General features: G+C 37.3%; 1 protein-coding gene across 4 annotated transcripts in view; it reads left to right on the top strand.

Moving 5' to 3' along the window:
* The window catches only part of LOC120516124 (retinoic acid receptor beta-like), an 878498-nt gene that overhangs the window by 629081 nt on the left and 221734 nt on the right, over positions 1–27683 (top strand). For 2 of the 4 annotated variants that reach the window (XM_039737583.1, XM_039737581.1), the window contains exons 4-5: positions 13288–13371; positions 25292–25440. In XM_039737583.1, coding sequence (XP_039593517.1) covers positions 13288–13371; positions 25292–25440 — 233 coding nt within the window. The remainder of the gene's footprint in view (positions 1–13287; positions 13372–25291; positions 25441–27683) is intronic. The other 2 variants (XM_039737584.1, XM_039737585.1) reach the window with 1 other exon arrangement.

Here is a 27683-nt window from a genome sequence, read left to right as displayed (position 1 = left end):
GGACTCTTGCAGCTGAGTTTTGAATAAGCTGGACCTGTGATATAAGATTAGATGGGGCACCTGCCACCAGCGAGTTACAATAATCTATGCGGGATGTGATAAAAGCAGGGACAAGTTTCTCAGCATTAGAAAAGGAAAGGAAGGAGCGTACACGGGATATGTTACGGAGGTGAAAGTAGGAAAGTTTCTTAATGTGATTTATGTGAGTGGAGTAAGAAAGGGAGGAATCAAAAATGACACCAAGATTCTTTGCAGTAGAGGCAGGTCTGATGAGATCACCACCAAGATGGACTGGGAAGGAGCTAATTTTATTAAGCTGCATTTTAGTCCCAATTTGCAGGAGTTCAGTTTTGTTGCAGTTTAATTTCAAAGAGTTCTGCTCCATCCAGGTTTTAATTTCACTAAGGCAGGTTGTGAGCTGAGAAAGCTCTGAGGAAGTTCCACTTTTAACATTGAAACTTTTCAAAAGGGTACATAATATTTTGATTTTAACATCAAAGGAATTTGTTAATGCTAATATTCATACATTTCTTATTGTGTGTGTTAGTTTTCATACTGTTAAGTATTACTTACTGTATGTCAAATCATCTCTTACTCCAACTTACTTTCTAACCTTATGTCATCTCATTTGTTTTGCAAGCAGTGATGCAGGTTGTTGTTAATCACACTGAACCATTTTGCACATTTTTAACCATTTTGCTTAATACCCTATTGATTTATCTTTACTGTAAAATATTCAATTTCCAATTCTTATTTTATATAGTTATACTCTGGGCAGTTCAGTTCCCCTTTTGTATCCTCACACTTACTGAAGAGCACCACTCATTTTGATGCAAACTTATTTATAACAGTTTAGAACAACTGTTGTATATGGTAGGACACCCCATTTAATTTCCTGAACTGAAAATCAAAGAAAAGAAATGAAAGATTGTCATAGTTGCTGCTGCACCTATACTTTATAGGAAATAGAAACTGTGTTAGTGACACACTGCTTCACACTCATTCTCTCTTTCTTTGTCTCTATTCATATGCTTTCTTCTACCACTCTTCTCTTCTCTGCCACTGCAAAATGTATTTATTTGCCACATGAAGCTGTACTTGTTGCATGGTTTATGCAATCTGCACCACAGTGGTGATGTCTTGTGGTTCCAGCAATATCCTACCGACTATGCTGCTGCTAAAAGACAAAGGACCTAAGGAACAGAGTTGGGGTTCCATCCTAACACCCTGCTTAATATCCATAACTCAAAATAAAAGAGTAAAAAAAGTGAAGATGATTGTCATTATTGTTTCTGCTCCACCCCTGAGCTAATAGCTGAGAAAATAATGCTTTTAGAGTCAGAGAGCCATCCTCATTTAAAGCAGGTCCCAAACAGAATGCTGAATTCAGGTTGAGCAGCAAATTTTATATCTAGGTGACTGGAAGAAGCAGCACTTGCTGAGATTATAACAGAAGTTAGGTCATTTATCTTCTGGCAACGAGTACTCATGAGACATTCTGCAAGCTCTTGTATATGACACTATCTATCTATCTATCTATCTATCTATCTATCTATCTATCTATCTATGTTTGTGTATATCGTGTAATTTTCTTCTGTTTTTATTATTTTAATTTTTTTTATTTAGGAACACTTCTGTTGTTCTGCACACATCATCTTGTCAGAGTTTGTAAAGTAATACAAAATTCCACATCCAAAATGCTTAAGATGTTTCATCCCTAAATATTCTATATACAGTAAAAAGAATACGTATGGTAAATAGGGAAAGTAATAATGTCAGGTTCTGATGTTAAACAAAATCAGTAATTTTGTTAAAACAACATCCAACATTTAGGAACATATACAAACATAATGTTTCTAAAGGTGTAAAACAATGCAACACTTCACATACAGGACCAGAACCAGTTAGTTACTCAATGGATTATTTGTTGACCACAGTGCCAACAGTCCAAATGGGTAAGTCGTTCCAATTTAATGTGCCTAAGTCGCCTGACTGGTGAAGCCAGATAAGTTAGAGTAGAAAGTGAGGGTGGGGTTTACTTTTTATTAAGAGCCCAAAGCATAACCCACTTTCTGCCGGCAAGGAAGGCTGTTTGCTTTGGAAGTGCTCTACAATTCAATTATTTCTCAGTCTGATCTGGTCCGATCCCAGTAACAGCTTTACTCTGGAGAAAAAAAAAACATTTCACTTTGAAAGACAGTCATAAATTAAATAAAATAGCACCTACATATCCATTAAATCACCTTTCTTCAATTTAAACATTTGGACGTGCAAACACTGAAAAATGTCATTTCTTACTTATATGAAAAAGAGCACTGTCATTTTTTACTGCAGCTAATCCATAAATATTTATGTCTTGAAGAGATTGTCCATTATACATTATCTAATATTATGGCTATACATTTTATAATATTTCTAGACTTATTTTTTCTGTTACTATTTTAGAAATGACAGAAACAGCGAGAGCTGTCTCTCCTAATAGGTCAGTCCTCCTTTAATGTTTTGTTACTATTGTATAAAGGAAAAAACAGCCACAAAATTAAATTACATATATTTCTATTTTGGTAAGTAGTTGTCTGTAGTACTAGGTTGTTGTACCGTGTTAGCCATTATGAATGTAGAGAAAAGCCAAGCAAAATGACACCTTTTATTGGCTAACTAAAAAGATTACAGTATGCAAGCTTTCAAGGCAACTCAGGCCCCTTCTTCAGGCAAGATGTAAGTAGTTGTCTAAGTTCTAGTTTTACTTTTCTATTTTTGGAACTAACTGTCTCTCCATCCATTATGAAACTCTTAATCCAGTTCCTGGAGCTGGAACCCACCCTGATGCAGGGAGTACAAGGCAGGAATCCGCTCACAATAGGGTGCCTTTCTGTCACAGGGCACACTTAGTTACAAACTTACACTCATTCACGCACTCACTCACACTCATACACTTGCTTGCTCACTCACTCACTCACTCAGGGTCAATTTTGCATGGATGGTTTTTGTCCTGGATTTGAATGTTGTGCCCAGTTGTTGTGTGTGTAAAGTTAACACATTTGTCCATGTTTGCCTGGGTCTTTATCTGGGCACTATGGTCTTTCTCCCACATCCCCAAAGTGTTGAGTTAATTGGAAGTTCTAAACTGGCATCATGTAAGAGTGAGTATTAGTGTAGTTGTGTGCATGTATGGACTGTGCAATGGACAAGTGCCCAAACCAGTGTCCTTGCTAGGGTCGTCCTTAATAGGATCCCTGATCACTTTCTCACCTACCAGCGACCGGAATAGTCTGGTTTTACACCTAAGTAGTCTACCATCCTGGCACTGAGGGTTCTCATGGAGCGCAAACGCGAATATCGGCAGAGTTCCTTTGCAGCCTTTGTTGATTTTCGCAAAGTGTTCGACTCGAGCTGCACTGTGGTACATCCTGAGGATTTGTGGGATGCCCTTGAGGTTGCTGGATATCGTGGCCGGCCTGTACACTGGTACTGTGAGTGCTGTGCAGAGTGGAGGCAGGACCTATGCGTTTTTCCCAGTTGATTCTGGGGTTCGTCAGGGGTGTTTTTCTTGCTCCTACTCTGTTCAATGCTTGTATAGACTGGGTGTTGGGCAAGGTCATGGGGCATCTGTTGGTGAAGAAAGGTTCACGGATCTTGACTTTGCTGACGATGCTGTGATCTTCGCGGATTCAATGGAGGCTCTGGTCGGGGCGCTCGAGAGACTGAGCGAGGAGTCTGAGTGTCTGGGCCTGCGAGTGTCCTGGATAAAAAGCAAGATCCAGGCCTTTAATGACCTCTTGGGCACAGCCATCAGCAGTGTGTCTGTCTGTGGAGAGAGTGTTGAACTTGTTGAGAGGTTTACTTACCTTGGCAGTGACATTCATGTCTCTGGTGACTCTTCCTATGAAGTCAGTAGACGGATTGGGAGAGCATGGGGGATCATGAGGTCGCTGGAAAGGGGTGTGTGGTGCTCCTGATACGGCACTACGGCCAACGGTGATCCGTCTCGTAAGATCCTCATTGTTGGGGACCCAAGTGGCTGGACCAGGCCAAGGGGTCGCCCACGTAACACCTGGCTGCGGCAGATAGAGGGTCATTTCTAGAGGATGGGACTGGACCGTGTGTCTGCCTGGGGGGTTGCAAACCGGGATCTCGTAGTTTTGTTGTGTAGTGGGTGCAGCAACGCACTGTACCAGTGTATGCTCCCCAACTTGACTTGACTTGCTGCAGGGAAAAGCTACCATCCCCCTTGACTCTAAATTAGATTAATCAAATTTGATCATTTTGTATGGTTGCAAAAGTGGGGTTTTAAGCACCAGGAAATTCTAAGTAGATCAAAGCCTGCAATGTGACACTAGGAAGCCAAGTTTCTACCTGAGTTTTATTTTGGTAGTGGTGACAATATCAGTGTTTTATGCATTAGTTTTTCTCACTTGGGACATTAGTTAAGTTCAAGTCATGATCTTGCCAGTTCCCCCAGGTGACTGTATCACAGTCTAGCCTGTTTCCACTACACCCTCGGTACGACCTTTGACTATCTCAGGTTTTCCTCACACCTTCCCTCAGACACGGTCTGGCATAAAGCACAGCCACCTGCTGCAGCTGAAACTGGCAAGCCTGTCATCCCATGAGTCATCATTAATGTTACTCTCAAAGTAATTTATAGTTCTTTATATGCTTTAACCTGAATTCTTCTGCATTTGTTACAAGGTGTAGTATTTGTCATTTAATGTGTCAGGAGAAGAGTGATGTATTCCTCCACTCTACCCCCATTACACCATAATGATCCAATCTGACCTTCAAACTTCAAGCCTGTAATATGTGCTCTTCAGTAAATTGTCAAATGATTCTTTTGTCTTGGCATGAAAGAGCAAAGATAAAACAAGGTGCTACATGGTATGCTGGCCTGTAAAGCTGTAACCATCCATTATTGTCCTTTTACTTCTTTTATAACGTTGTGAAGCTAGCTTTCACACACGCCGCCTTTTAAAAGGTAATGCACACACACACAAGAATTCAAGTCAAGGAGCAGGCTGTCACTGTCAAAAGGGCTGAATCACTCCTTAGAGGAGGGTTAAGGGGACAGGTCGCTCAAACTACCAGTAAATTCTTTCTGTTATATAGCGGCTTTTGGAGTATGCAATCCTATTATTATTTGTCTTGTGTTTTTATAGCTTTTGTTATTTTTTTTAATTGTGCTGTAATTTTTTTTAAGGTCTCTGATTTTATTTGGGTGGAAAGGTAACTCTGAGGCTAGGGATCTGTGCCAGCAATTGGAAGGTCGCCGGTTCAAATCTCGCAAACATCAGAAGTGACTTTCCTTGTTTGAACCCTTGAGCAAGGCCCTTAACCTGCAATTGCTTCGTTCTGGGTGTGATGTTAATCTTCACCCAGCCCTGCAAGCAGGGAAAACTCAATGGTGTGGTGGCAGGATTGGCACACTAGCCACCATAAAAAATTTCACACTGTTCCAGTGTGGTGCTGAGGTGCCACCCATTCGTCATGTGGTGGGTGCAGAAATGCACTGTAAAATCAGCGCATGCTTCCAGCCTCTGACTTTATTCTTGTGAGCATACTTATGTGTTGATTGGAGATGGGACCCGAGGTCAGCATAGCCAGTGGCTCTCGGGGGGGTTTCCTGTTAGTACTCTTACTATGGTACTAGCTAATTGTATATTCCATATTAGATTAGATTAGATAGAGAATAGGATATCACTTAGAATATGCATAGCTTCAGTGAAAGAACTGCATCATACACAAATAAGAAAACAAAACCCACAACACTTCTACTTTTAACCAGCATTACATAGAGCAGGCACTTTTCATTACACTTGTGTGTGGAAAAGCAGAAGCCACCAAACACTCTTACCATAGCAGATTAACACCAGGGAACCTTTTAGTTTCTTAGTTTGGAACATTTTCATTGTTCTATTCTTGTTTATTACATTGACTTACCATCGGTAGAATCCTTGGGGCTATAGCACTGAAAACAAGCACATTTGTAAGAAATGAATGTACAGTAAGTAGACGATATTGGATGTACAAAATAACAAGGAAAAATCATCATGATATCACAGAGCAGAATATTTCATTTTCAGTTGTTTTTTGTCTTATTAGCCATATTTTGGGTACCGGTATTTATTTTTCACACAATCATCTGAATATCTCTCAACGATTAACATCTCATCACTATGAAGTTCAAATGGAAAACTGTGATGTTCAATTGCAATGAATTGTGTAAGATCTAACTTGCTAGACCCAGCCGTTATCTTCACAGTAGACATGCACAAAGTGTTTTCTGTTCCATGCACAAACTACGTGATAACTTGCACAGATTTTTTTTAAAGAAGATAAATTTTATTGTGAATTTTGCTCAATAGCAAAATGTATTTAATTAGTACTGTATATTCAAATAACATTTTATATTGGCGTCAAGAACAGTTTTTCCTATTTTCAGTGTGGCAGTCAACGTGTTTATTTAAATCTAAAATTTATAAAAATCAAACATTGTTTTCTTTGTTTTGGAATGAAGTTAAGCTAAATGAGATATTAAAATAATTTCATGTGTGAACTGGTTTGCCACAGGGCCACCCTGCCACTGACCATTGCTGTACACTAGGAAGTTAACAACACTGATGGCAGAACCTCACCATTTCAGGGTAAAGCAGGATAGAATTAAAAGAAACCCCCTAACTGTTAACTTTTAATCTGAATCCCTATTTGAGTAATGGGAAATGAGTTATAACACCACAATATTATTTAACATAACTCCATATATTTCATACATTCTGTGAGATGTTATGATGGTGACCACTATAACGGAGTGCTGCATGTAGTTTTGGTCTTCTAGCTACAAAAATATGTAGCAGCTGCACAAAATGTCCAGAGAAGAGTGACTAGGCACATTCCTGGACTGTAAGGTATAAGATTTAGAGGAGACTTTAAAGGGGATGAACCATTTCAGTTTAAACAAACAGATTAAGAAGTGACATAAGTGAAGTTTTTAAAATTCTATACCGTGGATCCCAGCTTTTACTTTAAAATGAGTTCAACATGAAAAACAGGATACAGATTACTCATTATGGGTTAATTTCACACAAACGTTAGGAAGTTTTACATTCCACAAAAAGCCGTAGACACGTGGATTAAGCATTCAAGTAGTGTTGTATTTTGTAGAGACCCTCAAAATTAACTTGGTATTATTATGAAGAAATTTGGTGGGATATGATTGGTGAACTTTGTTGTACAAAATGGCTTGTTCTCGTGAAAATGTTTCAAATGATGTAAAGGCTGAGCCTTAAGTATTTCAGCATTTGATCTGTGTTAAATAATGAAGACTTTGTCTGGAGAAAGTTATTTTTTTTTCTTTTGTTTTTGTTTCTTGCCTGTTTCTTGCATGGATTTCTTATTGCCTCTTTTGGTTTTAGTTGCTCATGTGTTGTAATTTAGCATTTGATTTTGACCACAGCCTAACTACACTTTTCACTCTGCCCCACCAAAATGGTCTTTCTTATTCACCATAAAAATTATCTGTGCTAACTTTATTCCACATGGAAAAGTCTCACAGGTCGTAACACATGTAAAAACACTTCAGATAAGATAGACAGATACTTTATTAATCCTAAGGGGAAATTCACAATATCCATCTATCAATTTCAAATTAACTTGATTCAGTTTAGGGTCTTAAAAGGCCAGGGAAAAAGCCTACTCTGGAGAGGAAGGCACAAACCAGTCCTGGATGGGGAGCCATACTTTAGGCATGCATCGTAACACACACTTTATTTAGACTAGGGGGTCCACCTCCTGCTCGCTTCTCTTGCCCACCCCCGGGTTTGGTTTACTGGATATACAATTTAAAGAGATTGTTATTTTAATGGGAATTGTTACATATGCATTATTTTCACTTTTACTTTAAAACTTTTGTAAAAACAATACTTGTCCTTTATTTTCGGGCCCAGGCGTTTTACATAACTTTCTCGCAGGACGTATAATGCTGCTCGCGTTGTGAAAGGGGTGTGGCTGAACGCACGCTAAGGAGATGCCATTGGATCATCTGCTGTCTTTCTGCTGCTGGCGAGCTGCCTGTTCTGCTTGTCTCGCTGCACGACCATTTCAAAGCCTGTACAGCAGCTGTCCTTTTGCCACTTCGTATCTCTGTGGCTTGCATTGTGAAGGGGAGAGAGGAGGGGGGTTAGGGTGGCTGAACGCACGCTAAGGAGAAGTGATCGGATCATCTGCTGGCTTTCTTCTCCTGGTGAGCTGCGTGTTTTTCTTGTCGCTTGTCATTGTTTTAAGAGCTGGGAGCACATGAAGCGTGTCTGCCAAAAAGCAATCCAACAACTGCTAGGTTAGATGTCCTTGGACTTGTTTTAAATGATGTCTCACTGCCTTGTCTCGCATGACATTGTAAAAACAATACTTGTCCTTTATTTCCGGCCCAGGGCATGGTTAAATCTCTTTCTCACAGGACGTATAATGCTGCTCGCGTTGTGAAAGGGGGGCAGCTGAACACATGCTAAGGAGATGCCGTTGGATAATCTGCTGTCTTTCTGCTGCTGCTGTTGAGCTGCCCGTCGATCATTTTAAAGCCTGTACAGCTGCTGTCCTTTTGCCACTTGGCGTCTCTGCCGCTCATATTGTGAAGGGGGGTGGGGGTAAGAATTGGCTGAACGCACGAAAAGGAGAAGCGGTCGGATCATCTGCTGGCGAGCTGTGTGTTTTGCCTGTCACTTGTCATTTTTTTTAGAGCTGAGAGCAAGTTAAAGTTTCTCTTGCGGGACCTCAAATTGTCTTCTGAGAAGATCACGTCTTGTCTTCCTAGTCTGCCTCCCAAAGATTTTTTTTATAATAGAGAGATAATATTTGAAGTTTAGGAAGATTATGTAGGTGACTTAGGCTATCACCTTGTACAGAGTGTGGATACCTGTAGTATTCTTCCTGTTGAATGAAAGAGTCACACACCCAAAAAGCTGAAGATCAGTGGCTGCATACATCCGGGCTTGATGTGGAGTGAAGCTTGCAACTATACACGGGCAGAATGTATACATTTTCCGATATCAGTCTAAACCACACCATACCTGTGCTGACATGAGTTTTCATTCCTTTTTCATTTCATTTCACTTTGAAATTTTCAGCCCGTGTGAACAAAACAATGTCATAATCAAAGACCTTCTTCAAGCAAGTCATCACATTTAAAAGGGAAGAGTGTAACTGCATTCAGTACAATAATCCCTTATAATGCAGCCATGATATGTGCCCTGAAAATCTGTTACTTTGCAATAAAAGCATTTCTCTCACAGATAACATCCTGATATTCCTAATATGTTACATTTTATCACCAATTCCATTCACTTTATTTTTATCAGTCATTCACGTTATGTTTTAAAGAGTGCCATTAACAACATGCAACATCAAAGTGCACTTCATATGGCTAACAAAAGTTTAGTACAGCCTCATGCATGGCAATGATAACAGTGTAAACTGAAAATAGAAGAAATTCATCTCCTGCAGACACCAGGTAAACCCTGGAAGTAGAGCTGACATGTTTTGAATGTAAAATATGGAAATGGGTTCTACAGATCCATTATAAAATTATTAAAACAGTGTGGTGTAAAGGAAATTAAATCAACTCCATAATTTGGTGGCTGTAAGTAAGTCACTTAGCCCACCTGTGCTCCATATAAGATGCCTGTAAAGTACTGTATCTTGGTCTTGTAAGTTGTTTTGGATAAAGGTGTCAGCTAAATATGAAATACAGTAAATATAATTATAATAAAATACTGAATGTTCTGATAGTAATAGAAAAGTGGCATATGTAACAGAAGAGATGAACAGGTTAAGCACAGCTATGATGTAAAACTACCAATGGGGGTTCAAAGGAAATGCACAGAGTTAACTGGACAATGATGGATAAGGTCATCCATGATGATGTGTTATTAATAAGAGAAAGAGTTCAATAGCTAAAGCACAGCTAAGACATAAAGTGCAACACTGGATACAAAAGAGGAGAAAAGAATTCAGGGTAAAGATTTCAAGTATAGTAAACATAGTATCAAGTCAAAAAATGAATAAATGAAGGGACTGCAATCAATTTAAAAAGGTGGCAAGAGCTAGGAGGTGGAGGGTGGGTGGCATAGGGTATGAATGTCAAAACAGAAGGAGCCTCACAAATATAGCTTTATAGTACTCTATAGTAATTTAAGGCATATATAAATATATACAGGTATGAAAAAATAACACAGATGTACATTACATAACCATGTAACATTTACATTTGTAAACAATGTATTTAATAGAAAATACAGACACTGGATCGTGAGCAATTAATTAATATTATAAGGGCGAATTCTAGTAGGAGGGGATGTCAGACATAATGTCTGTAGCTGCTGGTTTCATCACCAGTTACTTTACATGACTAGAATTTGCAGAGCATGTCAAATTACACTTTTTAAAATTTCTAGAGAGTCACAAGCTTGTCCCATTTTCCTATAGCCAATAACTTGTTGTCTAACATAACCGTTTGGCATGCAAAGGGTTAACAGGTGCAGTGAGTTCAGCTGCAGTCTTGGCCTCTTTTATCATTCTGTTGTTGTACATAAAACATGAGACATCAGGCAGATAAGCCTCTCTGCTGTTTGCGAGGTCCAAAACACCAGTGTTGCTGATTCCTTGTCACTGCATTATATGCATTGTACTTCAGGGTGGACAGTCATTGTTTGTCATCTCTCACATGCATAGAAGCTGGCCCTATGGCTAAAGACTAAATCAAACCCGATTGAGTGGACTAGTTGGAGTGAGTCGCTGGTTATGTCACACTACATGACTGGCAGTCACGGATGCAGGCCAATTATGTAAATGATGTCTACAACGGAAAATCACAGGAAAAGTTCTTTGGATCTTTCATAGGTATTATCATTAAAAGGGTGACCTATATAAAGACCAGTGAACATAAAGGTTGCAGATTACCCACAAGAACCAAGAGCAAAATGTCAAAAACCACAAAGAAGAGTGCTGTGAAACAGTTCCAAAGCTGGACTTGACCACATTGCAATGAGAACTCAGTCAAGGAGACTGAAGGTGGTGTTTCTCCAAAACTGAGCTAGCAGATAGTTCATCTACCAGCTAACAGAAAAAGCCATACAACCACTGAACCTATCACTTCTGTCCCCACATGTCATGGCAATCTGTCTGTGTTAATTATGTTTATCATATTTACACAACTCAGTATAGTTGCAGCATATATAAGTGTTTGTAGTAGTTTGTATTTTACAAACTGATAAACCATTACATGGATGCACAGACTCAAAATAATTTTTTAACAGTTTTTTTCCTTAACATATTTATCTTATGCTCAACAAAAAACAAATTACGTGTCCTTCATAAATTGGTTGTTAATTTCTATTTTTATTCAGCCGTGTATAAATTCTGTTGTTGACTGGTTGAAAGTGTGCTGTGGCTCTTCTGTTTTCCTCACACAGAGCAAAAAAGCAATAGCATGACCTTTGGGCACAGTACATGCCGCAAATGTTTATGGTGGCTTCATTTACCATTTACCTCAAATCCTAAAATGCCAATATTAAAATTCTTCAATAGTTACATACTGTAAATCTGTTTCCGTGCTTGCAAGGAGCAGCATTTTTTTTGTTAGTTTTCATTCCTACTAAACTCATGACTGGGCACTGTGGAATAGAATTTGAGAGTTCATCGTTTGGCCACTTCCTAAATAACATACTGTACAAGGTTTGGAAAGTCAAACAATGTGGGAAGCTGCACAGAATATTGCAATTCCAGTTAAACCACACTAGAAATTCCTCCTTCCTCCATCTTATAATAATTCCTTTTTTGTCTCACTGGTAGATGCCAGAGGTTGTTATCTGAAAATATATAATTTTCTAACCCGCTTAGACCTGATCAGGGTCATGGGAGTGCTGGAGCCTGTCCCAGCTAGCATGGGATGGAAGGCAGGAACAAACCCTGGACAGGACAAGTCCAATACAGGGCATTATCTCATAATATGAAACTTAAAAAAAAAAAAAAATTCCAAAATTTCAGTTTTTTGTACAAACATAACAAGAACAAGGGTCAAGGTGCTGCTTCGGTGTTGGGGAACATGCAATCTCACACCAACACACCTTAATGGCATTTGTTTTGTCTGATTTTGGACTGGGAGTGTGGCAGGAAAGGTGGCACTGAGGCTGTTTCAAAATATTTTTATCAATGCTCGTAATGTACGTTATTATGCTTATTCTAAAATTACTTTAATGAATTCTCACCATGTTTTAAAAATGTTTTAAACATATCCTCTCAAAGAGAGTTAGATTTTTTTCTAATTTGAGATAATATAGAGTGTCACACACCTATAGTTATAGACAGAGAGTTGGGATTCTTCTAGCTAAGCAAGATAAATCGGCAAGTAGCAGTGCGGGATAGGATATTACAATCTATTTCTCCCTACGCACTTTAATCCCATCAGCGAGTACACAAATACTGGTGGTGTGGATTAGGTGTGATTATGACTTCAGGACTGTCTGAGAAATCTATAAAGATTGTTGTCCAAAATTGTGTTAATTTAGTGCATTCTCAGACCATATTGCCTAGTGATTCTGGAACTAGATGGCAACACTTGCAAGTTGGATCTTGTGCTGGGTACACTTTAGACAATTTTAAACAAGGTAAATGTGATTAATGGAAGAGGTTTTGTTAAATTATGGAATGCTTGGCACATGAAGAACTAGACTGTATTGTATGTATGACTTAGTACTACCCATTTTTTTAAAATGCTAATTGAAAGGTCCCCTTCCCACCAGTTTCCCAAGACTAACTAGTATTGCTTCTGAGACACATATCCATGTTAGCTAATAGCTGAGGGACCCATAATATGTAAATATTATACTCTAAACAATTTTTTGGCCACAATTGAGGGTCCCACACAGGATTCAAAAACATCTCTCTTATCCTAGCTTGAAAACTTGTACTTTACTGGAATTACATTTTTCCTGTTAATGTTTTCCCCATCTTAACCTCTGTATGAATAAAATCATCTTTGGCTGTCATTTCCAGTGCTAAGACCCTGTAGTTAGGATATAGCAGGTTGGATAATGAATGGATGATGGATGGATATTTTTTCTTTCTCCCACTAAAGTGTCTTTATTGTTTGCCATTTTATTTGTTTTGTTTTTTTTTGTTTGCTTGCATTTTCTTCTGTTGTTTTCTTTTCTAACTATATGTATTGTAATCAATAAAGTATAATTTATTTTTTTATGACTGGCATGATAATTTGACACTTGAACCTGATTTAATTTCCAGCTGAGGTGTGGAGTTTGCATATTCATGAAAATATAAGAAGTTTTACAGACAGGAGGACACCAGTGAGTCCATCAAGCTTGTTTGGTTAGTGAATACCTTAATTGCCCCAACATCTTATCCTGACACTTTTCAGAAGCTGTTAAAGAGGTCATACCTTACTAATTTATTCCATGATGCCAAAACCCCTTCTGTAAAGAAAATGCTAACTGATTTTTATCTTGGTTGCACATTGTCTTCATTTTCACCAGTGCCCACCACTATTTATTCCTATATCATTGTGAGTTTCTTCTGGAACTTCAGTTTTCTCCTGCAGTCCACATACATGTCTGTTGGGTTAACTAGCAGTGCTACATTGCCATTATGTGTGTAGCTGTGTGTGCATGAACTGGAATTACATAAATGAAGTCTGCAAATAAAAATCCCGTGCAAATAAAAGACTTGTAATATGACTGGGCCTTCGGTACAGTGAACGTTTAGCTGATCAAGTACAATTCCGTTCTTGACTTATAGGTATCTGTTATTTTTGGTAAATATGGATCAAAGAAGAGCGTACAATATTCTTGATGGAAGCATAACACAAAGCAGGGCTAAACAACCACATGAAATTTTATATAATTCAGAAGTAATAATGATTAATATAGTACTTAAATTATTTAGTAAGTAATTTTACCTTTGGTCTAAAATGTATAGTTTATTTGTCAGTCATAGTAATTACAGTATATTAGAAAATGTGCACTCTTTGCCTGTAAAATCTGCTTGCCATGTTAAATTTTAAAGATGATCTATTACGCAGTGGCAAATTGTAGTGTTTATCGTGCTTGGCATTACTCCGGCATTTGTTTTAGATTAGCTAAACAGCACTGAAGGGTGTGGGACTCATAGTTCGGGTGTCATTTTAATCAATCACTTACCTTCCTCACTGCATCCTTAAGTATGTAAAATAGCATTTTATGGCTCCACTGCTGGACATTTGATTTTTTTGAAGTAATTTCTCTGACCTACCGACATCTATCAAAGGCAATTGTTTCTGTTTACTGGGCCCAAATTCAGCATCTGGTAAATTCTGACCTTAAACATTATTATTAGTATACGAGAAATTTCTGTGAAACTAGTATATCTTTTGCCTTTGCCTTACCAGTTTATTTGTATTGTATTGGTGTTAGTCATTTTGACTGGGACAAGTTGTATGAGTATGTTTGATATTCATTTTTTTTATTTTATGTTGTTACATGTTCATGTCATTTCTGATTTTCATTCTGAAACTCTTTTAATCCCATTTGTAGTCACAATGGGTCAGAGACTATCCCGACAATACTGGGTACAATGTTGGAACCAACCAGCCTGGGACAAGGCATCACTCCACTGCAGTGCGCATGAATGCAAACAGTGACACTGACTCAATTTAGAACTTAGAACTGTTGAGACATCCTAATATTTATGTACTGCTCACTGATGAAACTTTAGATTTCACAAATTTGAATCTCACATGTATATTGCCAAGCAGCATATAGCATAGAGATGCGTAACATCTGGAAGTGAATGCGGTGAAAATGTAGCTGGTAATAAACACACACAGAACTTTCAGTTTGAGCAACTTTCACACAGGACACAGATTTTTAATGCTGATGCAGATGTGTGTGTTTATAATTGTATTACTTCATTCATTTTTATACCAGATTTTGGTGTCCAAGCACTTTGTGCCATTTTCTCTATTTCCGTAAACTATTTTTGGTATTTATTTATTGTCAGTAGTTTTTACACATGGCCAAGCAACATTGAAGCAAAAATTCTTCATACAGAAGTACAAGGAAAAATGTAAACTCCGAGTTTACTCAAAATATTGTGTTTAAGGAAATATTTTCTGCTTAAATGTTTTATTTACTTCAATAAGTAGTTACATTATCATACAGGCATGTATACAGCAAACATTTAAATGTACAAGTTACATGCATATATAGAAGCATGTAAGTATCCATTTTCTCATCCTTCATTGGAAGCTTCCACCAGTCCAATATTACAGCCTTCTTGCCATGGACTACAGGTTGTGCTGTTATGTCTAATCTTTAGGGATCGGATGGAAAACTGGAGTACCAAGAAGAAAACTCACACACACACACACACACACACACACATATACATGCTGATATTTGAACTGTAATATTTGAATTATGTTCCTGTCCTATTTAGTGTCTTTGTCTGCTGAGCTATGTCCTGGCACCATGCATTATTTGGCCCCAACATTTCTGCCCCAGTAAAACAATTAATAAATACTTTTTTTTATTGTATTCTGTGATTTAACAACAACACGTTAAACTGAATTTGAATAGTGAATTTTGAAAACTTAAGGACAATGATATTATTACTATTCCTCAACTGCATACCTACCTGATGGGTTGGAACAATTTGTTCCTGATTTTCTGTCTTATGTTGTGTTCTGTTTTCTCCTTGCATCTTTCTCAAGCAATCTACCCACTGTCATGCTAAGCAAAGCAGTTCTTTTGAGTTTACTGTTGATTGTTGAAGGATCAACATCTTTAAGGGCTACCACTTCAATTTCATTCAATCCTGGTCTGTTTATTAATTAATCCACATATTGCATTCATGTATTTATGCATTTTTTAAATGTCAAAAAGGCTCAAGTTCAGTACCAGGAATTGTTGTGTTTAAATTTGCCAAACCTATCGAACTGGCTGCCATTGGGCAACTCATGAAAACTTGAGACCCAGAAAACTCACATGATCATGGAGAGAACATTAACACCTCAGTCAGAGGGCACCCAATGTGCCACTGTGCCATTGTAATATTAACTAGAAATTCTTGTGAGATTCAAAAAATAAAGTGCACATCAAAAGCTTTTAAAATGATAAGTATTATATCTTTAAAAAGTTTCAAATGAATATTAGTAAAGAATGTATGTATCTGAGTTTCCTTTGCTTTAAGAGAAACTTGATGACCTAGGTTGGTGTCCAGAAACTGCTGCAAGAGGAAAAATGACCAAAGTTGCCGATATTACAGCCCAATATTGGTGTAGCAGGGTGTAATCTTCACCTCAAGTCGGCACACAGGAGAGACACAAGGGCTTGATCTTCACAGGCGGTCAATTTTTAGAGAAAGCCATGTTGAATTGATCTATAGCTTTTATTTAAAATTAAATAGTTTATCTTTTCACACACTGCATCCTCAAATTAGTTTCCACTGGGCACCACATGGCATAATGAAGTTATAGAAGAACAAAAGGCTGCAGATTTTCTAAAATTATGTCCTAAGCCATATTCCAATGGGACAAAAACCCATCCCATTTACATTATGTTTTGAAAGGGAAACATTCATTTGACATTGAAAACTAGAGAGCAGGATGAGCATAGATGAATAAATTGCTGTCGCTCTCAAATATAATTCTTCTACCAGCTTCAGTGTCATTAATTTTGCATGTATTTATATTTTTTATGGGGTGATTTACAAAGGAAGTGTTTATAAAGAAAAGAGTTCAAAAGTTTGAAAGTACTTAGTGTTTATGTAAATATGTAAATGTCCTTTAGAATTCATACTAAAGAATCAATGCACTTTAGCATTAAATGTTCTTTTTAATGCAAATGTTTCTCTGTTTTAATGTGCCAGTAGTAATAAAGAATTTCTAAGGCTCACATCTGTTCAGCATTTTTCAATGGATTTTATCTAAAAATGTAAAGCAAAGCCAGAAGTACAACTGATTATAAAATACCACATTATGTTAAGAAGAGAATAATCTGTCAGGTCTTTTTGCCACATCTGTTAGAATTGTGAAAGTCAAATATGTCAAATTTCTGCAGCCTTACATGTTCATGAATGTTTATTTAAGATGAATTCTTAAAACAACAGTGCAGATTTTGTCTTTTTCACATTTTGTTCTGAATGGGGTTATTCTTATAATGTGTCTAGATTGCTTTAATGAGAAATATGGCATGTATTTTCCTGTTAATGAAAACCAAAATTTGGCTATGTAGGGTGACAGTTGTATCTTAGTAAATTTACTTTGCTAACTCAACTTTTATAGTCCACTCTGAAGGAAAAACCGGTACATTAATGCGGTTTACTTTCATCCAAACTCTTCAAAATTATACTTCCAACATCCTCAGCTATATTTGCTGGTCTGCAGTAGTGGCACTTCAAAATTCAGATTGATTTGGTTGTCTTCTGTTGCTTCTTGTAAGGCCTGTCATCTTTACAACTAATCCTGGAAGCCCTGTGCTCTGTGGTTTTGACACTACATGTGTTAATTGAGGGCAGCAAAGCACAGAGGGCGTTGAATTTGATTCCCTGCCCAGAAAGATACACAGATACTTTATTGATCCCAAGGAAAATTAGAACAGCCAAGACAATAAAACAACATAAGGTACAATACACTTACAGTGAAAGTGCAAAAATCACACATAATACCCTAAACATTAAAACAGTAGCATAAATTAAATCATAAAGTATACCCATAATCTATTTAAAATTAACATATTAAAACTGCAAAAAGGACAGACTAAGCTAGGGGATATTTTGCAGTTCGTTAAAAGAGACATCCAATGGCTTTCTGTGGTGCTCTGTGCATACTTAGAATTAGCTTTAAGCTAAAGGTGCTCTCTAGTTTGACCAAAATGTCAGAGAGTGTGAATCATTATTAATGGCAGCCAGCAGCTTAGCCAATATCCCTCACTCTTCTGCTGTCTGCAGAGTCCAGGCTTGTCCACAGAACACAGGTACCATTCCTGATTAACTTGTTACATCTGTTTATCATCTCCTAGTCTTTTGTTGCTGCCCTTATTTATAATCAGCACATTTAAACCACAGACCTATGGTACATGTGCTTTAATGTACCACCCAAAACCAAGGCACCCGAGTCGTCTCAATCTCAATAAATACAATTGCTATTGGCACTTTTCATCTTCAGCGTCTGTGACTCCAGTCAATTTCATATTTCTCTGCAGGGGAATCTCAGGTACTCACAAATTTCTTGTTCTTCCTCACTGCCATCTGTTTACTATGAATCAGCTGCCTTGCCGAGTCCCTTCTGGTTTTCTCCATCCTCTTCATTCTGCATCCTTACATCTTCACCTTCATCTCCCTTTGCACACTGTCCTCCCACCTGAACCTCTGTCTCGCCCTTCCCTTCCACTGTGACAAGTCTCAATCATCTTCCCCTCGTTTCTTCTTACCACATGCCCATACCATCTCAATTTAGCTCCTCTAATTTTCTCACTAATCTTTATGACTCTTGCCCTTCTCCTAACTTCACCATACCTCTATTTGTTCCTTGGTGAGACACCCAAAGATTACCTTAGCATTCTCATTTTAGCTCTTTTAAATATTGTCCTGTTTTCTTTATTGTCCATATCTCTACACCATACATTGACAATGACCATATTACTGTTATTGTTGGAGATTTTAATTTATTTATGTATGTATGTATTTATTTATTTCTGTTCTCCCTGGTTTTGCTAACATTTGAGATTCAGTTGTTTAAACCATTGCCACTCAATTGATGATTGAAGTCATCCATCAGGCCTCCGTATTCTTCCAGTCAACATCATTTATGCACCCCATCCCTGCAGAGTCATCTGTTTTACACTCTGACTTTATTTAGATGGTTAATTTTTATTACTGTCACTTGGTTACTAGACCAGTGAATGATTTAAACAAAAAGAATAGTGAACTTCTGGTAAATGGATCTGTGTGACTTAATTGTATGTTACAAGTACACTTTTTCAATTATAATTTATTCTTTTATAGCACTCTTCACTAAGTGCAGGTTTTGTGCACTGTAACAAGATTACATCTAAAATACAATTACAATCTTAGGAAATTACATAATGCTCACACATAAAAATACAAATTGTTTTCAATGCACATAAGACAAAACAATTAAAGGCTGATTGACATGAAAGGATCCTAACAATGCATGTCAAATAATAGTATCATCGTGACATGGCTAGTTGACAATGGAGGAGAGGAAAATAAAAACTCCAGTCAGCAGCATCCGTGGAAGAAATAAAACTCTGGGTTGTCAGACAAAGTTAGACATAGTCACAGTTCTAAAGACGTAGGCCAACTGGCCATCCCCTTCCTCCTGGACACTCAGTATATAGTATTTGATATGTTTGTGATGGGCAACCTAATAAGAATCCTCCTTGGATTCTAAGGCCCACAAGTATCTCTGGTGTTTTTCCCATGGGGCAGTTTAGAAGTAGAGTTGTGGCACTGTACACCAGAGCAAGGATACTGAGAAGAGAAACAAAATATAAAAGTATTAGATAGATAGATAGATAGATAGATAGATAGATAGATAGATAGATAGATAGATAGATAGATAGATAGATAGATAGATAGATAGATAGATAGATAGATAGATAGATAGATAGATAGATAGATAGATAGATAGATAGATAGATAGATAGATAGATAGATAGATACTTTATTAATCCCCAAGGGGAAGTTCACATACTCCAGCAGCAACATACTGATAAAAACAATATTAATTAAATAGTGATAAAAATGCAGTGCACGTTAAAAAATGCAAGGTGGAGAGTGCGAGGCAGGTATAACAGTCTATAATCTTGTATAATGTTAACGTTTACCCCCCCGAGTGGAATTGAAGAGTCGCATAGTGTGGGGGAGGAACGATCTTCTCAGTCTGTCAGTGGAGCAGGATGGTGACAGCAGTCTGTCACTGAAGCTGCTCCTCTGTCTGGAGATGATCCTGTTCACTGGATACAGTGGATTCTCCATGACTGACAGGAGCCTACTCAGCACCCGTCACTGTGCCACAGATGTCAAACTGTCCAGCTCCATGCCTACAATAGAGCCTGCCTTCCTCACCAGTTTGTCAAGGCGTGAGGCGTCCTTCTTCTTTATGCTGTCTCCCCAGCACACCACTGCGTAGAAGAGTGCGCTCGCCACAGCCGTTTGATAGAACATCTGCTGCATCTTATTGCAGATGTTGAAGGATGCCAGCCTTCTAAGGAAGTATAGTCGGCTGTGTCCTCCCTTGCACCGAGCATCAGTATTGGCAGTCCAGTCCAATTTATCATCCAGCTGCACTCCCAGGTATTTATAGGACTGCACTTTCTGCACACAGTCACCTCTGATGATCACGGGGTCCATGAGGGGCCCAGGCCTCCTACAATCCACCACCAGCTCCTTGGTTTTGCTGGTGTTCAGTTGTAGGTGGTTTGAGTCGCACCATTTAACAAAGTCCTTGATTAGGTAAGAAAGTAAGTAATACCTATATGTTTGTATGTATGAATGTCAAACTAATAAGCAGTAAGAGCAGCTTTAATCAGGTATGCTGTGCTAAATTAGTGTGTCTTCTTCCTGGGTTTAAAAGCTCATGCTGAAGTGGCCTGTTTTATATAAGCAGACAGATTATTTTGCAGCTTTGTAGCCTTGTAGCTAAAAGCTCAACCCCCCATGTGTGTAGAATTTTTTAGTCCATCATCTTGAGACCTTATTCCATGCTTTGGCTTGTTTGTAATGGTAAGATCAGAGAGATACGTAGGGCCTAGGTCATTTAAATTTTTATATGTAAAAAGGAGAGTTTTTAAATTAGCTCTAAGCTTAACTGGAGGCCAGTATAATAAGTCATGAGCAGCAGTTTCCAGAAAGTTTTTGTCAGAATTTCTGTGTGGAATTTTTCAATCCATATGTTAAATGTAGTGTTTTAGAACCCAAAGATAAGAAGTCTAAGGATAGTTTTTGAATTTAGAGTAAATCTTAAAAGATTAATATTTTTAGCATTATGTTGCAAAGCTGTATTTGTTTTTCTTTAACGACTGCCATTTCAAAACGTTTCAGTTGATCAATTCCATGCTGACATTACCCAGGAATTCTTGGGAATGCACAACTCTTGTGACAACATCGGAATGAAGGCATAAACATCAGCTTCGCATTTCCGAAGTATCTGAGTTTACGGGCATACTCGTATCATTCATACTTGACAAAAATACCCTTTTTTTTTTTTGACTTCCCAGTTTAAGAATTTTTGCTCAGGTTTCTGATTTTTGAGCCCTGGTTAGCATTTGCAGTTTTGAGGAAAGATTGATTTTACTAATGGTTCTGACTTTGTCTTATTTTTGTTTACGTGCATCTCCTGGTCATTTTCATCTCTCTGTCTCCTTCACGTCAGTAGAAGGGGTAATGTGGTCATACATTGTAGTACTCATAATGTTTTTGCAGCCGAATTTTGAATTAACTGCATTAGCTTGAGATAGATTGGTGAGAACTCCATACTGTATGGAAAATTACAGAACAGTATTCAGTCCTACCAGAAATAAATGTATGACTCAATTTCTCAGTATACATCTATATTTAGAAATGCTCTTAATTTTCCAGTATTTTAACGGGGGGAAAATGGGTTTTTATCTAACTGTCTCCTTCAAGTCAGTAGACAGGGTAATGTGGTCAAAAATGGTCTTAATTTTTGCACTATTTTTAAGATGAAGAAACGGGTTTACATAGGTTGTAATGTATGTTTCAAAAGACATATTAGAGTCAAAGATATTACCTAAGTTGCGTGCTGTTTCAGAATAACACACTTTTTTAGATCTACTGAGGTAAATAGTGACAGAATGTTGTAGAGGTCTGTATTATTCCTTCAAAGAAATAACATTTGTTTTTTTTCTATTTTCCAAGCCAAGTATTAATCATCCACCCACTCTTTTAATTCACTGATACAATTAACGAAGGACAAATATCTGTACATACTGAAATCAGTTTGATAAAAATGAAGTAAACCACATAAATATAGTGAAGCTAAAATTATTTTCCTGCCTATGTAACAGAACAGAGAGGTATAGTTATGGTGTCTAAAGCTGAGCTTAAATCCAAATAATCTAATTGCTGTAGTATTTCCTTCACTGAAAGATTAAAAAAAAAAATGTACGACATGAGTTACTGCGGTTTCTCTGCTGTGACCAGTGCAAAAGCCATACTGGAATGTCAGTACTGTACTGTAGAAACAAAAGGTAAATTTGAAACAGGTTTATAATTAATTAAAGTTAAAGTCTGATTCTTCTGAACAGTGACACTTTTAGTGCATTTAGAGCTGGACCAGTCGTTAACAATCTATTGATAACGTTATGGTGGTTGCTGCCAGAACAGTGGTTGACCTTTTCATTTATATTTGTTTGGACTGGACTAAATAAACAGGTAGTTGGTTTCTTTTTAGAAATTAGAAATTGTGACTTCCTATTCTTATCAAGCTAAAATTAATATGGTGATGTTCACATTAAGAATCAAGGTTTAACATTGGAATATTTAGTTCTCAGTATGATGTTCAAGTCAAGATTCTTATTATTAATTTTAACATTAAAGAAGTTCATGATAAATGTACTTGTAATTTTTGTAGCCATTTTGCATGGCACTTTAGAATTCACATTTGTCACATCAGCAACATCTCTAAAGAGTACACTAGGATTATGTATGTTTTCATCTCATTCTCATTAAAGCAGGATGAGTTTGTATGTGTTCTAGTCACTTTTGTTATTAGTTGTAGTACTAGGGTGTTGTACCGTGTTAGCCATTATGAATGTAGAGAAAAGCCAAGCAAAATGACACCTTTTATTGGCTAACTAAAAATTAGTTATTAGTTGGCTACTGTACTTAAGGCCTCTAATTAAAACATTTTTAATAATTAAATGTTGGCTAATATTTTTTCCTTAATTAAGTTTGAGTTTTCCAAAATGTAAAATTCTGATATAGAGTTGAGTTGATAAGGACAGGAATAAGCCATTGCTTTGAATATCCTTTAATTGCTTTTTCTATTTTTCCCATCAACTCTTGGTTAACTGTATATTTGTATTTTTGATAACAGACGTTATCTATACTGTTGACAGGAAAAGTTCAGCTGTACAGCAGAGCTTACAAACCTAACTTTGAAAGGTAAAGAACAGATGGAAGTTATGTTTAGCACAACACAAGAGACTCTGAATAAAGAGTCTTTTAGCACCACCTGTAAACGTTTTCAGTCAAAATGTGTATGGAAGATGGATTACCTCTGTCCAATTAGTGTCTGGTCAGGAAGTATCCAGTCACAATTTTCTTAGCATATTCTGGGTAGATTTTAAAAATATATGGCGAGAGGGTGCAAAGTGTGGATGCTAGAGATGGATTGCTATCACTTTTAGTAGCTTGTTGAAAGTTGCTGTGTCAGTAATAAACTATGACCTGTTAGGGTGACAAATAGTGAAACTGACAGTTACATTACAGTAATTTAGTCTGGTCTGTTTGGTGTCATTACACTTGGTAAACTTTGTCTATGTTCTCAGAAGGACAAAGGCTCTCCCTTGTGCTTTTATCCATCAGTCCACTTTCTTAAGCAACTTTTTATGGTATAGGTTTATAGGTTCATAAGGTCATTGGAAGCCAAAGTTGCCCCAAAAGCATCAAACGTAATGCTGCATTGGTCAAAGGATAGTGCAGGACTACAAAGGCAATAATCGACCGATTTTAAGCTATTAAATAATTCAGCCACCAAGATGAAACAAAAAGGAAGAATGGATGCTAAAAAAACAGGCTTTACCAGACACAAACAACACGTAGTGGATGGGGCCAAAGTTATAATAGTGGGCATGATAGGCAAGACAAGAAACAACCCAAAATGAGACACATGTAAAGCTAAGATTAACATAAAAGAATGGAAGGTAAAATGTATAATTAAGAGGTGCCCATTTGTAATCATACATCGAAGAACATAATTATTGCGATAATATAAACCTCAACTTTTCACCCACATTCCAAAGACTAGGTTAGGTGGATTAGCAATTCTGCATTTACCTATTATGAATTAGTTCATCTAATGAGTCTTGGACTGGCACACCATCTAGGGTTGGTTCCTGCCTTGTGCTTGATAACATTGGGATAGTCTGTAATCCCTTTCAACCCTTAAATTTTACTAGATAGACTTAAAATTAGGTAACTATGGTACCGGGGAGTGACAATGTATTGCATGTTGATTAGCACATTCAAGTCAGAAGTTCCCTGTACTCTGTATATGTGACAATAATGACCCTGTTAACCTATAAAATGCGCAAACCTAGAGTGGTTTAAGAATAATGAAAGTTCTTAAAATATTTATTCAACAGCAGTGTGTTATTCTGATGATGAATTCTAATCTTTGCAGTTTATGGGATGTAGCAGTGAGCTTTAAAACTGATTTATGTAGCTCTGTTCTTGTGACCTTAGGTTTTCTCTTTATAATACCCCCAGATGATCGCCTTTAATTTAGCTTGATCCTTTCTTTGCATTTAGTAGTATTGATAGAAACAAGAATCTCTAGACATTGATTGTCTTTAAATGTGTGCCACTTTAGATATTTGCATATACCACTCAGTTGTACTTGAGTTTGTTCAGATCGAAAAATTCTTTGAAAGGCCATTCACAAGTAAATGAAATTTTTTTATTCACATTAAAGTCACGACTTCTGTTTCAACTAGCATAAGCCATAAAAGTATGGGATCTGTACCCAAATCCTAGGGAGACCAAGAACTGAAGCAGGCATGCTAGAAAAGCATCTGATCTTAGTGAGTTCATTGAATGAAATGTCAACTTGTAAGCACATAGGACTCCTCTAAGAGATGGAGTGTGCAGACTGAGAATTACATGTTGATCCTGTTGACTGCAAGATTATCGATTCCTTTTGAACTCTGGTGAGAAGCTGAACTAGGGAGTGATGTATAAACGAGAGAGTATATCATACTCTGATAAACTTAATCAACAGAGTGCTTTGAAATGTCTCAAATCAAACTTATCCAGTTTTCATCTCAATTCATTTTTCTTTCTAACATGATCCAAGTCTGTTTTATTTAAAGGAAGACATCTAAACCCCGATAGTTGCCTTTTTCATTTTTTTGAATTTTACAGTGTTACTGTTCTTAAATTCCTGAACTAATCCATATAAAGAAAACAAAATGTCTAAAGTGTTGCTGCTACTGCTGTTCAGTTGTAATGATACCTCATTAAAATCCCCCCCATTCTTTTTTCACAGCTATTGAAACGCAAAGCACCAGTTCAGAAGAGTTAGTACCAAGCCCACCATCCCCGTTGCCACCACCCCGTGTCTACAAGCCTTGTTTCGTCTGTCAGGACAAGTCATCTGGCTACCACTATGGAGTTAGCGCCTGTGAAGGGTGTAAGGTAAGACTTTTAAACAGATGTTAGTGCTAAATCTTACTGAGACTCTCAGATTTTTTACTTTCCTCTTTTTAAACGGTATATTTTGGCTTTCACTTTTGACCCTCACCTTTCTTTTCAAGAGTGACCATAAAATAACTTTGTATTTTTTTCTGAACTCTGTAAACTTGTATGCCGATGATTTCAGCCCCTTGATGGATTTCATGCTTATTTAATGGTCACAGCTCCACTTGGGCTAATGACCTGAAATAAATGAAAAGCAAAGTCTGGTATGTTGTAATCCTGGTTATCCTCTAATCCTCTCAAAACCCAAGACTGTAATGCACAAGGGCAAGTAATACTTTACTATGACCACATGAAAGTGGCTGATCAAGTGGCACGCTGGGTATCAAGATGCAATCAAGATGTGGCAATTGAAATCCACACGTCTAACTCATTCAGGAAGAAATAAAAGTCTCAATTAAAATATGTAAGGTTTCTTGCTGGTTAACTTCTGATTTTTCTGTTTTTTTTTTTGGACTATGGACTTGAAAATCTGATTTAAATTGTGGCAAAGTTACTGGACAGGAAGAAAGAACTTTTGGTTCTTTGCACCTTTTGTGGAAAAAAGCATTTATGATCAGTTGTTTAATTATAAACTATATACCATGAGCACTATGAGTATGTAGTACAGAATGAAGCAATGCATTTTACGGAATTTGTTACAATATATTAATCCTACTATTGAAAGGACAGAACTTCAAAGATCAAGGATAAGATAAAGGTTGACAATTGAGCCTCGTTGAGTGAGAGTCATAAATATGTCAGCTTTAAGATGAAAAAGAAGCATGATGGGTATATAGTCTGCTTTTTAGTTTTAGAACATGAGAAGAATATCAACGGCATATAAAACAGGAAATTACACTCATTGGGAGACACAAGCCTGAATGTTTGCTAAGACTGCTGTGGCAGGAGTATGGAATATTTTGAAGGCTTCAGAAGATATTCATTTTTTCATGCATGTATTTGAGGGAAGTAGCACACAGTGGGATGTTGGTGCTAGCAAAATCAGGGCAGTGCCTTAAAATAAGACAGATGTATTATGTGTCAGAGCCTGTAATAGCAGTATTCAGATTTAGCTGGAGTTTCATACATACTTTGAGAGATGAAACTTGTATAAACAGAAAATATGAGTCATCAAGTAAAAATCTGAAATGGTCACAAGGTTGGATATTGGGAAGAACATAAGAACCTAAGGAATGTTTTGATGAAAATGTGACATTTGGCCCACCATAGTTTGTCACTTTCTTTTCAAATAACCTTAGTGAAATATTGTCAAGTTGAGATCTGAAGGTGCCCAAAATCCTGCTCTGTACTAAAGTAAGTCTAGTATTTTATTTTAAGTGCAGTAAGACTTTGGTTTTGAAAACCCTCTCCGATATTTTAACAATTACTGTTTATCGGCTTCGTTTTGTTCCCCTATGTGCTGATGCTGAAGAACTCATTTTAAAGTAGCAGATGATATCTATCCATGTAAGTGCTTCCATAATTCTGAACACTTCTGTCATGTCTGTACTTAATATCTGTAGATTGAGCTGAATCAGCTCCTTCAATCTTACCTCACCCATTCCTTTATGTGGCAGCTTTACTAAGTCGGTAAGTATGTATGTCCAGTATCTCCATATCAATCATATACAACAGGTAGCATTCTATTGCCTGGTATGCCTTATTTACTTTGCTTCTTAGATCATGCCTCAACATATGTAATCATGTAGAATGACCTCTATACAAGCAAATGCATTAGATATTTGGTGCACTGAAGTGAACATCAGTGTAGAAGAAAATTGAATTTGCATTATGTTAACTTGGCTGCTGCCTGCAATGAGCACAGCTCACAACACTCAGCCCAGTCAGTTGTAATCATACCCACAAAATTAAATTCTGAAAGAAGCGATAGTTTCCTCAAAATGACAGCCCCTGAACTGAGAAATTCTTTGAAATTAGCTGATGCCCCTACAATATATCAATCTAGAATATGCATGCCAGAGACTTGACTAGCATGTCATACCCAGTAGTCCTTTAAACTCACTTGTTTGTGTAGGTCTTGTCTGAACTTTATCTAGTACTATTATATCTTCTTTGCATATAAAGATCAGAGCTGCATATACATAATACTCTATGTGTCCACACATGTGCATTGTATGAATTGCATTGTGAATTATTAGTACAGTGGATTGTGTAAACCAGCTCCCCAATAGTCCTTGCAA

Source organism: Polypterus senegalus, chromosome 15 (assembly GCF_016835505.1).
Source record: "Polypterus senegalus isolate Bchr_013 chromosome 15, ASM1683550v1, whole genome shotgun sequence".
NCBI classification, from domain to species: domain Eukaryota; kingdom Metazoa; phylum Chordata; class Cladistia; order Polypteriformes; family Polypteridae; genus Polypterus; species Polypterus senegalus.
This window is presented reverse-complemented; position numbering and strand designations above follow the sequence as displayed.